Source organism: Pogona vitticeps, chromosome 4 (genome assembly GCF_051106095.1).
Source record: "Pogona vitticeps strain Pit_001003342236 chromosome 4, PviZW2.1, whole genome shotgun sequence".
Classification (NCBI taxonomy): domain Eukaryota; kingdom Metazoa; phylum Chordata; class Lepidosauria; order Squamata; family Agamidae; genus Pogona; species Pogona vitticeps.
This window is the reverse complement of record NC_135786.1, coordinates 237,077,014-237,092,656: the sequence shown is the minus strand read 5'-3', so window position 1 is coordinate 237,092,656 and position 15,643 is coordinate 237,077,014. Positions and strand designations below refer to the sequence as shown.

The following is a 15,643-nucleotide window of genomic DNA, read 5'->3' as shown; positions in this document are numbered from 1 at the left end:
GGATATAGGTTTTGGGGAGAGCAAAGGGGAGAAGCACACGGAGAAGGAACCTGTTTCCCCCACTGTCTCTTCAGGAACAGGCAAAGTTCAGCGAGAATAATGCAACAGCTGTAACAGCTCACTAGAAGCAGACAGGTTGATGTTACTGAACTGCGACTCCCAAAATTCTGGGAGTCGTAGCTTAGAAACACTAGCCTGCATGCTTCAAGAGCTCATTCATCCAAAAGCAAAATGATGAGCATTAATTCACATTTTAGATTTGCTAGATTTTACGACGTTAAAATACTGCTGAGAAACATCTGCTGGAATGATCAAAAATACAGGTAAGATAAGGCAGGAGCTATACAGCCGTGACCCAAATGGCTGTTTCACAGCTGAACGTCTCACATTTTAATCTTAAACAACCTTTTAAGCCTGACACTCAAATTGACGGTTGACGAATCGATTCCTTTTGCTTGAAAGGACAGTGGAAGTGCACATCATGCAGACATGCAGTGTTATTCTCACATAAACCTGGTTTCGATGGCCAGCCTTGTACTGCTTTTTATTTGTGTGTGACGAGAAGGCAGGTTGGGCATTTGAAGAAGCAGGATGAATTCCCAACCCGTAAAGGTCAATTACCTGCCTTAATGAGTCAGTGAAGACAGAAGAATCTGGACACTGTCTCAGTTCTTGTTGAAAAATGTTGTCTCAACAAGGTGGGGGAATTTCAAGGTTTCGCCAGCCTCAGCATGAATGTGTGGGCGAGGCACCAAGGACTTTTTTTCTTAAATCATGCTTTACACCCTTTCTCTTTGTCAGCAGAAACACACCTGTCCTTTGTAGGCATCCTTCAGTCTCGAGAGACTACAGTATGCCCGGTCCGCTGATGAGCTCTTCAGCTGCATGGGCCGCCATTATCCCATTCCCGGGATAACGCGAAACTGAGATATCTCGCAATGATAGCCAAGAAAATGGAGGAGGGAGAGTATTTGAGCTAGGGCTCCTCCTACCTTCAGCCTTTTCCTTTCTGGCAGTCATATATATAGAAGGGGGAAAGCAGGGAAGGAGTGGAGGATGGGGTGCGGCGTGGCCATTAGGCCAGCTTCTGTGCCTGCTAAGCCAGCAAAGGACAGTGCTGGGAGCATTGTATATAATCAATAGGAATTAATTAATAACAATAAGAAGATATGTAAAGGAAGAGGGAATAGGAAGTGCGGGCTTGAGGCATTTTATTATTAGAAAAGCGGATGTTTGTGGGTGCACGCCCAACCCCCTGGACCCCTCAGCTTCTCAGTTATTCTCAAATATTGTGCCTGGTCAATGTTTTAATTTTGGGGGGGGGCTTTGTGTCTTGCATAAGCTTTCAATATATTAGTACTCAGTTTTTATTTATTAGATAAGCTGCTTCACGTTTTGCCTTAATTAGGCTTCATTATAAGGACAATCTTTGTTTATTGCCTGATGTTTGCTGGGGCTATTTAAATAAATAGCTTGAATTTACGTTGGATAATTTATCATAGTTTAGCATCAGTATAATTGAATATTTACAAGAATAATATAAGTAGTGTTGACTTGCTGGATTAAGATTCAGATATAAATAATTATTAGTATTGTCTATTAATTATAATTAAATATTTACAAGACTGGATTAATATTTAGATATAGTTAATTCATTATAGTGTAGTCTCTTAATTATAATCAAATATTTACAAGAATAGTATAATTGTAGTTGTCTTGCTGGATTAATATTCAGTTATAATTCTAGATTTATTATCTTTTGATATTCTTGGGTAGTTAGACTGGTGAAATTGCTTTTAAATGGACTTTTACCAGGTAATTGATAAGTTAGTTTCTACCACTAGGGGGGGTTCAGGCAAGGTTTGCTAATACCAGGACTACATAGGCAGTATTTGGACTCCAAGTTTCAAGTGGTAAAGATATAGAGGATAGTATATATAGCAGCATCTGGTATAATTATTAGATTGCAAGTATTCTGGTAGAGTTTCTGTAGCAAAGGGACACCGTTCTGAAGTGCAGTAGTAATTGGTGTTCAGGTCTTGCATTTGCAGCAGTGATGTCCTCCAAAAAGTGACAAGGGAGCAAGAAGGGCAAACAGCCTGCCAAAAAGAGGGTGCCCCCCACGTTTCCCTGCCTCAATCATGGCATGACCAATATGGCAGCAGCTGCAAGAAAAGATTGCAGCATTGGAGGCTGAAAGGACAACTCAACATGCCTTGCCAGTTAGCGTGCCACAACCTTGCCGTTCCGCATTTTTTGGCCCAATGCCAGGAGTAGGTGTATGGTCATATCTGTCAGTACCAAATATGGGCTATAACACAGTGTCTCTGAATGTGTTGCATTTCGGGGTCGCGCCATGCCTCTAGGTGACCACCTAGCACCAGCGACTAAGGAACAAAATTTGAAAGAAAGTATGCAGACCTATTCAAACTCCTCAATAGAGAAGTAGAAAAGAAGGATGTTAATAAGGAAGATGAACAGGAGAAGGAAAGACGTAGCAGGCGTAAGCCAGATAGGACCTGAGCCAATTGGTTACCAGGATTTATCATCTATGCTGGGGTGATTGTGAGAGCGTAGCCCTGGAGGGCACTGGCTCTCTTCCAGTTCTTAGATTTGATTTACTAAGCATATGTAGACTTTGCGGGACAGGCCTGGTTGACATATGATGAATCGTTCCATATGCACAGTGTGATTCATCCAAATTTGCGCTGGGATGAGCCGTTGCCAGGCCTCTGGCTGCAGATTATGACTCCAGCTTGACCTAACCCCCGAGAACGGTTTCATAGTGGTCACCTGATCCATAAACAGGGTGTGAATGTGGGTTTCTGCGCCGGCACAGGGCAAGCAGTTCAACCCCGCTTTCTCTGTTGGGATTACAATGCCAAGGGAACATGCTCATGCAAGAGATGTAGATTCCGGCATGAATGCTTGGTGTGTGTGGGTCAGCACCCCACCACATCATGCTTTCGAGCCAGCACACAGAGGAATGCCATCAAGGATGCTGGAGGTAATAAGAAGGGGTCCCCCCGGCAAAGGGCCCCAGCCCAATTAATTTAGAGGGACTGGGGGACAGTCGGTGACAGATAATGATAGTGGGCCACAGCTTAGTTTTTTGGGCTGCGAGATATGCTGCTCAGTTGGCGTGGGGTAGCAATTTGGGTCTCGCAGACAGAGCCCAAATCGTGTGAAGAGGGATCTGTGGACTGTTACGGGGCCAGTTATGCAGAGTGTCTGCATTCAGTGTGCAACCCCGGATGTCTTGATTATACATCTGGGAGGTTTGGAAATATTTTTGGCTGACATCAAGGGGGGGGGCTGATTTTTAGAGCTCAAGAGGCTTGATGGCGAGCATGGGCCTTAAGTGTAGTTTGCCCCTATGCCATGGCGGGTAATTCGGATATAACAGGTTTCGGTGAGTTCCCTCACAAACACGGGTAAAGTATAGCTCATCTGATCTCCCAGTGCCACCGATCGTGCAATTACAGCGCTTGGGGGAGAAGATCCGCTCGGGCTGCTCCCGGACCAACCGTCAACAAGAAGAAGGGGACTTGAGGTCTGGGGGTGATCAAATTTGGGCCGGCCGGGTTCTCACTGTCTTCACAACTGCGAGATATTGGGGCTCAGGACTCGCCCATAGTTTGGTAGGGGTCTGTTGAGACCCCTCTGCAGAACCTCAGTCTGCACCAACACAGGTCGCCCTTTTTCCATTGAGGATAAATTTGAAAATTTAATAAAGTGTGGCCCATGTTCATTCCATAACAGTTGTCTCGTGTCTTATTCCGGGGTAAGGGGATAATGGTAACGTGCTCTGAATAGAGGTCTTGGAACAGCGTCTAGTGTGGCTGAGAAGGCCAATTCGAGAGTGACCATCCCTTCCACACTGAAGACAAATACAATCTCTCCCCTGTGCAGCTCCCTGATTCTGCTGCTTTCGGGACTGCCTCTTTGCCTCAGCCTGCTGGACAAGGGTCTCTTCAAAATGGATGAGACCATGCTGCACCGCCTGCTTCCAGGCTGAATGCTCAGATTTCAATGAAGCACAACACACAGGCTGATTGCTTACAGAGTTACAAAAAACCCATCTTGTGCTTACATGTTATTAATCCTGGATCCATTCAACAAGCCAACAGCTATCATGTTTTAAATGTTGCGTATTTTTTTAAAGGGTGCATATTCTTTCTGCTATGGACAAATAAAACTTGTCATCTCCTAAGGGAGGAATTTTATATATATAGATATGCTTTCTTGTTATAACCCATGAGAATGAACCAGATCGTCATTCACACGCCCCCAGTTTTGACTTCACATGTCTTGAAATGGCTGTGGGCATAGAGATTTCTGTTGCTCCAGTGAGCAGAAGGGTTTTATATTCCTGGGCAAAGGCTTAGCAGGCTGAAAATGGCAATAAGCAGAGAAAAGAGATGGGCCCATGGCTAAACAAGAAGTAATAGAGGGCGCTATTTTAAAATTCTTGTACCTACTCTTTTAGATACAAACAGGAGGGTGAGAAACAGTATGTACAGTATCTCCTTTCCAGTAGAACTGAAAGCCTTCCACCTTGCACCTTCGAATTTGATTGAAATAGAGATTTAAATAGCTTAATCTCCAAGCATGTGGAAGATACCATTTGGAACTACAACTCCCAGCGGCCATGTCAGCTGGGGCTTTTGGGAGATGTTATTCAAACTAGAATATTTCTTAAGTTTGGCTGTCGATCTGTCTGCCTCTGTCAAGCGGCATTCAGGCACTGAACTTTTCTGTCTCTTGCCCACTGTGATTTGCGCTTAATCTCAGCCAGATCCTAAACACGCAAGGAAGCAGCAGAAAAGAAGCAGGCATAAGGGTGTGGGTGGCGTCGGGAGTCTCTCATGGGGAGAAGGGGAGCAAGAAACAACTTCGACATGCGGGGCCCCTGGAACTGACACACAGAATCAGGACACATTGCTTTTGTTTGAAAAAGGAAAAAGAAAGATCAAGTTCAATCCCCAAACCAGGTCACTTGTTGAGTTCTCACCTGTAATGTGCTCACCTGATCTACACGCCATGTCCACATCCTTCTCGAAATCAGTCTGAAAGACAGAGAAAGCAAAGGGAGGGGGGAATCAGTGGGGCGGATGGGGAAGGTGGGTGTTGGATGGAGGAGGGCAAGGGGCCAGCGTTTCCAGTAATGTAGAACCACCCGACAATATACGTAGCAAAAGGAAGCATTATTTAGAAGGAAAGGGATCCCACAGGACTAGATTTATTGCACAACCCAAAGGTAACTCAACTGATTCCTTTTATACCTCCTTAGTTGTATTTCTGCTCACAAATAAACTTGTCAAGGCATATCTGTTTCCTTTTCAGTATTATAGGTGAAAATGAAATAAAAACCGAAAGTAAAAAGAGACAAAAACGTGGGGGCACCTTAAAGACTAACTTTTAAATTTTTTTTAACGTGAGCTTTCGTGGACATGTCCACTTCATCAGACGTAAGAGGAGGAGTTATAACATGGCAAATATATATGCATCACATCAAGGTTGTGGTTGGTTGGTAAGAAAGTCAGTGGGTGTTAAACATTGTGATGATACTGTCTTTGATATGCAGGTGTTTTGTAGAAGCTAGTGCTGTGAAGAATATGAGAACCTCTGTCATAGATTAACAATGGTAAGATAACAAAGGTAGTATAACAATTGCGTTAATCAGATATGCTATTGGTTGATGAACTCCCCCCCCCGACAAGCTTTTCTTTGTAATCAGTTGCAAAGTGTGTGAATTACCCCAGATAATGGATAACCACCAGAACAGAGTGGAATCTGTTTTGCCTTAGGAAAGGGAAGAAAAATATCTGGGAGTTGCAGTACAGTATACAGTGGTGCCTCGCATAACGTTTGCTTCGTTTAACGTTTTTTTTTGCTAAACGTTTATTTTTTCAGAGTCAGATTGTGCTTCGTATAATGTTTTTCCCTATGGGCGATTTTCGCATAGCGGTTTTGGGACCATGCTTCGCTTAACGTTTTTTGTTTTAGGTCCCCTGCTTCACTTAATGATGTTTTTTTTTTCAATTAAAAAAGTGTCTTAGAAGGGTCAAAAACGGTTCTAAATGCTTGGATTCGTTAGAGGACCCCTTAAGACATGTGCAAACCTGATTTGGCTTTGATCTGACTTTTCGTTAATTTTTTGTGAATTTTTGTTTTTTGGCCCATAGGAACCAATGGACCTGTCAAAATCTGACAGCTCCATGCTTTCCTATGGGGGAGAAAACAATTTACAAAAAATTAACGAAAGTTCAGATCAAAGCCAAATCAGGTTTGCACACAACTTAGGGGGTCCTCTAACGAACCCAAGAATTTAGAACAGTTGCTGAGTCTTCATTAATTTTTTGTGAATTTTTTCTTCCCCCATAGGAAATAATGGAGCTGTCAGATTTTGACAGCTGTCAAAAGTTGGGGGAAAAAAATTCACCATTAATTAACGAAAAGTCAGATCAAAGCCAAATTAACTTTTGCATCCGTTTTAGAGGGTGCAGAAGCTAATCCAAGCATTTAAAACCATTTTTGACCCTTTTATGACACACTTAATTTTGCAAAAATTGACTTCGCAAAGCCATTGAAACATATTGAGTCAGCTACAATACATTCCAATGGAGGATACATTGTATCGTTTAACGATGTTTCCTATGGGTTTTTTCGCTTAAGGACGGCAATCCGTGCCTATTGGAACGGATTAACCGGTTTCCAATGCATCTCTATGGGAAATGGTGTTTCGCATAAAGTTTTTTTCGCATAAGGTTTTTTTTTTGGAACCAATTAAAAACGTTATGCGAGGCACCACTGTAATATTTGTTTATATCTGGTAGTGGCTCAAAAAGCCTTGGCTTATATTAAGACCTGTGATACGTGTGTCTAGCATGTGTATATATTTTATCTCGCTGTTTCTTTCTGAATCCTTTTCAGTATGATATACTTCATGCTGAGGTGAAAGTGGGCAGGAATCAGGAGGAGAGAGTATCTTTCTGCGTGGGTTTCGTGCATCAGAGGGATCAGAGGACTTCCATGATTTGCAAATGTTTTCTACTGAGAAACAACAGTTTTATCTGTCCCAGTGGCTAACATTGGAGAGAGAGGCACTTTATCCTACCATGAGCTGAGCATGTCCATTCTGGAACGACCCCCCTGAATCTCCATTCCCTTCTTCCTGGCGGTCCACCACGCGGCATTTCACAGCGTCCTGTACCTAGAAAAGGGTGTCACATGAACAAGAATCAGAGGAACATTTCAGGTTGAAAAAGATCTGAAGTTGGGTGGTGTGTAGCTTCAGCCTTGGATGACATGTATCGTCAACAAAACTAGCTATGGAATAAATCAAGAGGGAAACCGAATGTGGAACTCTAAAGTGCAACTAGATGGTGAGAAAGGATCGTGTTTGATCACACCAGGAAGGGTGGCTTTGCTGGGAGTGTCCTTCCTTAAAGCAATTTTTCTGTCTGTTGGGGAATCTCTTCCAGCCCAAAGAAAGTGTAGGCCTGCCACTGGACCAAAATGGTCCAGCTTGTGCATGGAGCCTAGCCAGGCTGATTTGCAATCTCCCATACATCGCGCGATCACCAGGAAATAGCTCACACTGGGCCATAAGGGGTCCAGATGGCGAGCTATGTCCCCATATAATCTCAGCCAGACTTTTGTTCCTTTTAAGTGAATTGTAGTAGAATGTCCAGAAAAATATGAGACCATCCATCTTCACATCCAAAAGCATAGAACTCTTTTATTTCTGTCTTGAGAACGCTGCTTTTAAAAAGTGTGAACAGCTTCTCAATGTGTGCTTCCAACCTCTAAGGTGCCCAGGGAAACCCTTACCATCAGAAGAATAAAATGTAGTGTTGGATAGAGGGTGGTCCATTGAAATAAATGGCAAAGGTCTGCCAGTACTCCCTTAAATCCCACTGACTTCTATAGGTCTAATGTAAGCACTGGAAAATCTGTATCCAATTCATTCTTTCTTTTTCACATTTTTACTTATTATGTTTCTGTGTTGCCTTTCAACGAATAGTCTTAACTTACACATTAAAAGCAGGCAACGGTGGAAGCGACCCAAAATATCTTGATCCTCAAGATCATTATGGTCTGGCCAAAATGTTCTTGAAGAGAGGATATTAGCAGCTTCTGGCTTTTCCATCTCTTAATGGAGGAAGCTGTGAAAGGCACAAGTGAGCGAAAAACGATGTACAAATCTCACCCTGCATTCATTTTGTTGCAATTATTGTCACGCTGGGCCTGGGGTGGCCATCGGGGACTACTCTCCCACTGCCCACTGCATGTCTTACTTGATTGTAGGAAGGGAAAATAAATGTATTGGATTTGCAAAACCATTTCCCTGTGGCTATACCAATTTCCCACCTCCTGAGCTTAGAAGAAAACTAGATATTGTTTCAGAAATCCGTATAATTCCAAGTCTTGCAGCTAATTGTGGTGAAGGAAGACAGGCACCCAATACCATTTGAAAAATGTACACAATGAAAAAGGAATGTCGTTGAAAAAGGTAGACAAGCATGCATTAGTCAAATCAAGTCATAATGCTTTGAAATACGTTCGTTACTTAAATGGATACACACAGAAAGTGACCACTTTTCTGTATAGAAAAATAAATAAATGAATCTCCCCTATTCAGCTCAGTTGGTGATGATCCAAATCTTTTTTTTTCATAAGGCTGCAAGGAGACATGGACCACAATTCTACTGAGCCTTTACGTTGGTGTAACACAACTGTTGTGGAGTTTGCCACTTGATTTGGTGGAAATAGCAGGTGTTGCTGCTAGCTTTTCTCCATCGGACAACTCATTAATAAGGTTTACATCCATTTCATTCTGCTGGTGGAGACAAGTATTAGGGTTTTGGTCACATTTGGCAACAATACAGCTATGTAGGGATTTAGGAGTGCTGGTGAGGTTTTTACCAAGGATCTCCCTCCATCCACCCCCAAAATTCAATGACTTTATACCCCTGAAATCCTTGGAGCAAATCAGATTGCAGTAACCCTCAAAGGTTGCGTCCCTAACCAGCTACACTACTTCTGTAGGGTAGTGAAATGGGTATCCTCCAGAATAGGGCACATTACCTATGTGGATAAAGGCAGAAATAGTTGTTACAGGTAATCCACCATTAGATACAGAAAACCCTGAAGGGCTGATTTTGTGTGCAAAAGATTCCTTTACCTGCTGGAGTTTACAGATGAACTTCCTTTCCCCCCCCCCCTAAGTGGTCCTCAGAACTCAAGCACAGCATGCCACTAAAGTTTGATTTCTCAGACATGAGACTCTGCCCAAATCACATCTCTCAGACACCTCTGTGTTTCGAGCATGAAGACACAACTTCTCCATAATGTCTGTTTCTGCCCTCAGTTTAATAGGGTCTACGTAGGCAAGGATCCAATACTTTGGCCATCTCATGAGAAGAGAAGACCCCCCCCTGGAAAAGACCCTGATGTTGGGAAAGTGTGAAGGCCAGAGGAGAAGGGGACGACCGAGGACGAGATGGCTGGACAGTGTCATCGAAGCAACCAACATCACTTTGACCCAACTCCGGGAGGCAGTAGAAGACAGGAGGGCCTGGCGTGCTCTGGTCTGTGGGGTCACGAAGAGCCGGACACGACTTAACCACTAAGCAACAACAACGTAGAGGAGCCTACCTCTCTTCTCAGGATGCAATGGACCATGACAATGACAAAACCCTCCAGGGAGTCAAAAACCGCAAACAGGATCTGGAAGAGGGCCGACCGGCGATCCGTGATGGCCAGCACAGCTGACATCCAGGTCAGGGCGAGGAGAGGGAGGACAACGCAGGAACTCCACAGGGATGCCCTGTTTGGGGGAGGGGGAGGGAACAAAGAGAAGACATCACTTAGCTTTGACCCAAGTCCCGTGGCTGTGCTGTGGTCACTCAAGTGAGAGAATCCCACAGGTTTCCTAATCCCAAAAGATCCCTTTTGGTACAAGGCAGAATGATCCCCAATGGTTTCCGAGGTATGAATAAATTAAAATACGGATGCTTCATAGGGGGAAAAGAAACATGTATGGCTGTTATAGTCATACCTAACCTAACTGAACCACTGTAGGCTAGGTCAGAGAATGAGTTGTTCTCTGGGATTTTTTTGCAAGACACAGACATACAGGGTCTGCAGATGTTGGATGGTCCGGTTGGTTCAGTTGGAAAAATAATAATAATCATAAAAACCAGTCCTGCATAGATACTTCTTTGAGCGTATCTGTTTATTCCTGTGCATCCTTTAAGGATCGTGAGAAAAGAAAACAGGTTCTTCATTGCACCTGATTTAAGTACATTTTGACTTTAAAAGCTAGGTAGTGTAGCACTGTGTATGCCACGTTTTGCCCTCAAAGAGAAATTGGGCAAGGGGAGAGACACTTTATGTGTGTTTTTTCTCCAAGAAACCACTCCAGAAATCTTGCAAGATTTCTCTGCTGTCATGCTGTAATTTTTTAAAAAAAATCTGGGGGAAATGCCAGCCTGGAGCTATTACAAATCCTGCACAGAATTGCATCATTCCTATATAGGATTCACCTGGAAAGGGCAGAAGAAACACCAAACAACTCCTGAACAGGATGGCATCATTCCTGCGCAGGATTCACTAGAAAGGGCATTCTGTTGTACAGAACTTGGATGTTTTCTGTACAGACTGATAGGTAAAAATATGAAATGGAATGACAACTGAAAAATTGGGCAGGGGAGGGGAAACTAGGAAATCTGGCTGATGTTGGAGGAAAATCTCCTTTGGGTGTCTCAGCATGGCAAGAACTGCAAAATTGCTGAAAACAAAACAAAACAAAATTAGCAAGTAATCATTCCCTCTCTGATAGTGTGTGTTGGTAAACTGAGGGTGAGGAAGTCAAGGAGAGAGCTTGCTACAGGCCACTCTCCAGATGAGTAGAGCACTTTTGCATTGCAATGCTAGTAGAAAACCCCAAAGCAGCAAGTTGAATATAAAATATTTATTAGAGTGGTGCAGATTTGCAGGGGTGGTGGTGGTTTGGACTACAACTCCCAGAATCCCCCAGGCACACAGTTAGGTCCAAAGCACAAATAGGCCCTGCCTACAAAATGGCCTAGGGCCAATGCTGGGCTTCAGAACCCTCACCGATGAGAATGCCACGTCCTCTGACTTTTCTCCAGATGCCTGGGATCCATTTCTAAGAGGTTATGTGTAACGCTAAGTGAATATTCTGTATCCAAACCACCCAACCCTCAGGCTCGCCAAAAGGGCCACCATCCGTGACAATACATTTGCTTGAGGTGGGAAGAACATGGGGGGTTTGGGAAGTCATCGCTCCTTAAGAAGCAGCCGCAGCCTGTTCAACGTATGTGGCCAACTAATCGTCTATTAATGGACGGAAGGTCTACTAATGCAAAAAGCAGAAAAAGCAAAATGTGTTCTTTATATACTGCACCATAGCACTTGAAGCACTTTCTGGGCAGTTTACAAGTTAATGATGCAGGCTACACAGCTGGGGACTCATTTTATGAACCTCGGATGGAAGGGTGAGTGAACCTTGAGCCAGCTACCTGGGATTGAACCCCAGGTTGTGAGCAGAGTTTTAGTTGCAGTACAGCAGTTGAACCACTGTGCCATGAGGTTCCTGCCATGGGCAGCCAATGCAGACTGCCATGGGCAAATGATATACCAATTTTGACCAGCTTAACATGCTGGTTTTGAAACATACAGCAGGAAATGGTGCAAGCGGAGTGCCTAGGGAATAACTCGTAGTGAGCTTTGAACTTTGCAGCTAGCTGTTTGGTGAGCACTCTTGCCTAATATTGCATGCCAAGGCTGAATAAATCAGTGCCAATTCATAAATGTCTCTTAGTATATTCTTCTAGAAACATACTGTATGTATGTTTTCCATCTTGGGAAAGCTGAAGCTAACTTATTTGGCATGAAGACCATTTAAAAGAAAGGACAACGCTCTGTGGCCCAAATGTAGAGCACAAAGGCAAATGTCTTAAGCATCCTCACCTACTCTGGCAGTCTCCGCATTGCGTGCCCATTCTCACTTTGGTGGCAAGAGTAGTGGCACAACTGGTTGTGTGATGGGAGGTCTGCTGGAGTGTGTGGTAGGCTCACGCCATTGGCCTCTGCTCTGTGTTGGCAGAAAGAAATATACTATATTTTCACAATCTGAAAATATAGTATATTTCTTTCTGCCAATTCTCTATATTTAAAAAGCCCAAAACCAAACCATAATACCACCATCCACCTCTTTTTCTCCACTCTAGCACACCCCCAGTCCTGCTTCCTCAGTTCAACAGATTACCTGGGCTCACAGGAAATCCCAACAAAGCCACTCTTGACAACAACTTTAATAACATTGACTTGAGGACAAGCACAGGGTGGGGAGAAGAGGATGCAACCCGACCAAAAAAGGGGAACAGAAACTACACATGAGGGTGGGTAGAAGGAGGGAGAGATCAATGACACAGAAGCAGAGGCATTTCCCATGCAAGGTGCAAGAAAGAGTCAACAAGTCTATAGTTTGTCTACCGGGTCAATCAGTTCTGTAACTAAATGACATTGATTTGCCTACCCAAGGCACAGCTGCCAACATCTGGGTGAGTCTCCTCCACTAGGTTCTGCTATGAAGAGCCTGTCCAGGCGGGCATAGAGCTTGCTAACTGGATCATTTCTGGTTGGTTCAAATCAAATGGGAAGCTCCACACGTGCTTTGACTCGCAGCAGTGGTTCCCAAATTGGTTTGACTTGTAGCTCGCTGGCCACCGGCTGTGGCTCTCCCAACATTGGGTGAGGCGAGGGAGAAGGGAGGAAGGAAATCCAGCCTGAGTTGTAGATTCCATAGCACCCCTGGCTGGGGTTGGTGATGCCCTGGGGTATGATCCTGTACTGTAGCCAGAGTGGTGGACTACCTATGATTTGTATCAACATGGGACCTTCCATTAGCTTAGTACCCTGGAACGCTTGGGCCACGTTACATCCATACTCATGGTCTGAGAAATCCTTTGAGAATTAAATCATACCTTGAGAATTAAATCATTAAATCCTAAACTACCTTTGGAAGGTGGGTCAGTACAAGCAGAATGCTACCAGCATCTGCCATCTTTAAGAGCCACTAACTCACAAATGCTAGGCATAGATGGAAGCAGCGGAGGCTGCTTACCGAGATTGTGGGAAGTGAGAAATCTGCTCCTGGTTTAAATCCAAACTTTACAGAAAGCACAAAAGGTACTAAACTAGACCCCCTTAGATAGCTCTTTCAAAGTTTGGATGAAAACCCAGAGCAGATATAAGGCCCCCTATTCCTTGGATTTGCCAGCCTCTGCTAGATGGAAGTACTTAAGATGCCAAGGAAACAGAAGGAAGAGTCAAAAAGAAGCTTCTTTAGTACATAGAAAGCTGGAAGGGACAGTATGAGAGGGACGTATTGTAGAAATGATTAGGAAAAGGACAGAGAGAGCCTTCAGGAAAACTTCGAGGTCGATCCTAAAAAGTGGGGAAGTGAACAGCATAGAAAAGCATAGATGCATTCATAGAAGAGGGTGAGGCAGGATAGGAAGGAGAAGTTTATTTTGTTGATTCCAGGCAGGAACCAAACAGAGCAGACGGCACTGTCGGAGCAGATAGGACCAAGAAGAAAGGATGGGTTTTGAATGGGTGGAAAGAGTAGCAGAAGAAGGAGGAGGCGGGGAGATGTGAAAGGAGAATCAGAAAGCAGTCATTAAGGCTGCACATCTTCCCAATGTGAGAAGAGAACAGTGGTACACAGAAAACTGAGATAGCAGAGGCATGCCAGAGTTTTCGTGGGATAGCCAGGGGTTTGGTTAGGAGCAGCATATGCAAGTGATGATGCTGAACAAAATTTGCAGGAGGGAATTTGGGGGTAAAGACACAGAATAGCACAGAAGTTGTACCGCAGCCTTTAAGCAGAAATATGCCTAGGTCTCTCTCCCTCTCTCTCCCAAAACACCATCAACCCTCTGAGTGGGACGCCTGTTGGAGGAGGCAGCAGGCACCCACACCTGTTCACCCAAAGGACAAACCAGTGCAAACTGCTGGCTGGTTCGTGCCCATCTCTAATTGCAATACTCTGTCTCTCATATCCAGGCACCAAACAAAGATCCTGTGGTCCCAAATCTGAAGGATGTTCACTTGGATGAATGATGGTGGTTTTTGCTTTCCTCAATGACTTTGCTGAACCTCTAATTCCACAAGCTCAGACTGCACAGAAGCATCACTTCGGACTGGATTTCACACCCAGATTTTAAACAAATTTGCCAGTTCTTTCATGTATGGAAACAGAAAAGCAGACTCTGCACTTGTATGAGGAATGGGCTTTCACTGAAGCCTACTGTGATTTAAGCCATGATACAGAGCATCCAACACGTGGAGGCGCTGAGGGTTAAACTGCAGAAGCCTCTGTGCTGCAAGGTCAGAAGACCTGCAGTTGGAAGATCAAATCCACGCGATGGAGGGAGCTCCCATTGTTCATTCCATCTCCTGCCAACCTAGCTATTCGAAAGCATGTAAAAATGCGAGTAGATAAATAGGTACCACCTCGGTGGGAAGGTAACAGTGTTCCATGTCTAGTCATGCTGGCCACGTGACCATGGAAACAGTCTTCGGACAAATGCTTGCTCTACGGCTTGGAGACGTGCATGAGCACCACATCCTAGAGTCGGACACGACTGGACTAAATGTCAAGGGGAACCTTTACTTTTACCTTATAGAGCAGCCAACATTATGGATAAGTTTGAGTGGGATAATTTTAGTTTTTCTTGGGAATTCTCTAAGACTACTTTCCTAATTTCCAAAAGGGGGGGCAGCCATCGCTCTTTGGCTGAGCATGTGCTGTGCCCACTGAAGGCAGCATGTTTAGTCCCTGATGTTTCTAGCTCAAAGGGATCCAGTGGCAGGTGATGCAAAAGCTCCTCCTGCCTGCCAGAGGGCGCCATCCTGGGCCAGAGAGACCTTTTCTAGGACAGCTTCCTGTTTCTGAAACAGAACCTTCTCCACTTGCTGTCCTGAGCATTTCAAAAGTGAGGGAGGGACCATTTTACATCACATGGCCCTTATAAGCCATCACAACATTCCTTGGATAAGATTTGTAGACCGGGGCACATGTGGCACCTCAGGAACAGCAACCACATATCCCATAATCTCAGATTCTTGAGGACTCAATGCGGGCCAATGTGTGAAGCATTGTGGACACATTCACAACAGTGCAAGACTTTGAGGCAGCCCAGTAAGGGTGCCTCTGTCTTTAGAACAGGCTACCTAATGGGGACGTGGTGGTGCTGTGGGCTAAACCGCAGAAGCCTGTGCTGCAGGGTCAGAAGACCAAGCAGTCGTAAGATCGAATCCACGCGACGGAGTGAGCGCCCGTCCCTTGTCCCAGCTCCCGCCAACCTAGCGGTTCGAAAGCATGCAAATGCAAGTAGATAAATAGGGACCACCTCGGTGGGAAGGTAACAGTGTTCCGTGTCTAAGTCACACTGGCCATGTGACCACGGAAGATTGTCTTTGGACAAAACGCTGGCTCTATGGCTTGGAAACGGGGATGAGCACCGCCCCCTAGAGTCAAACACGACTGGACAAAAATTGTCAAGGGGAACCTTTACCTTTACCTAAGAGGGGTCTGAGGAAC

The 15,643-nt window shown here is 44.5% G+C and overlaps 1 protein-coding gene across 8 annotated transcripts in view; it reads right to left on the bottom strand.

Moving 5' to 3' along the window:
* ADGRB1 (adhesion G protein-coupled receptor B1) overlaps positions 1-15,643 on the bottom strand; it is a 394,593-nt gene that overhangs the window by 16,296 nt on the left and 362,654 nt on the right. For 4 of the 8 annotated variants that reach the window (XM_078392021.1, XM_078392023.1, XM_078392025.1 and 1 more), the window contains 3 exons: positions 9,664-9,835; positions 7,121-7,216; positions 5,015-5,069 (listed from right to left, as the gene is read on the bottom strand). In XM_078392021.1, the coding sequence (XP_078248147.1) occupies positions 5,015-5,069; positions 7,121-7,216; positions 9,664-9,835 (323 nt within the window). The remainder of the gene's footprint in view (positions 1-5,014; positions 5,070-7,120; positions 7,217-9,663; positions 9,836-15,643) is intronic. The other 4 variants (XM_078392022.1, XM_078392024.1, XM_078392026.1 and 1 more) reach the window with 1 other exon arrangement.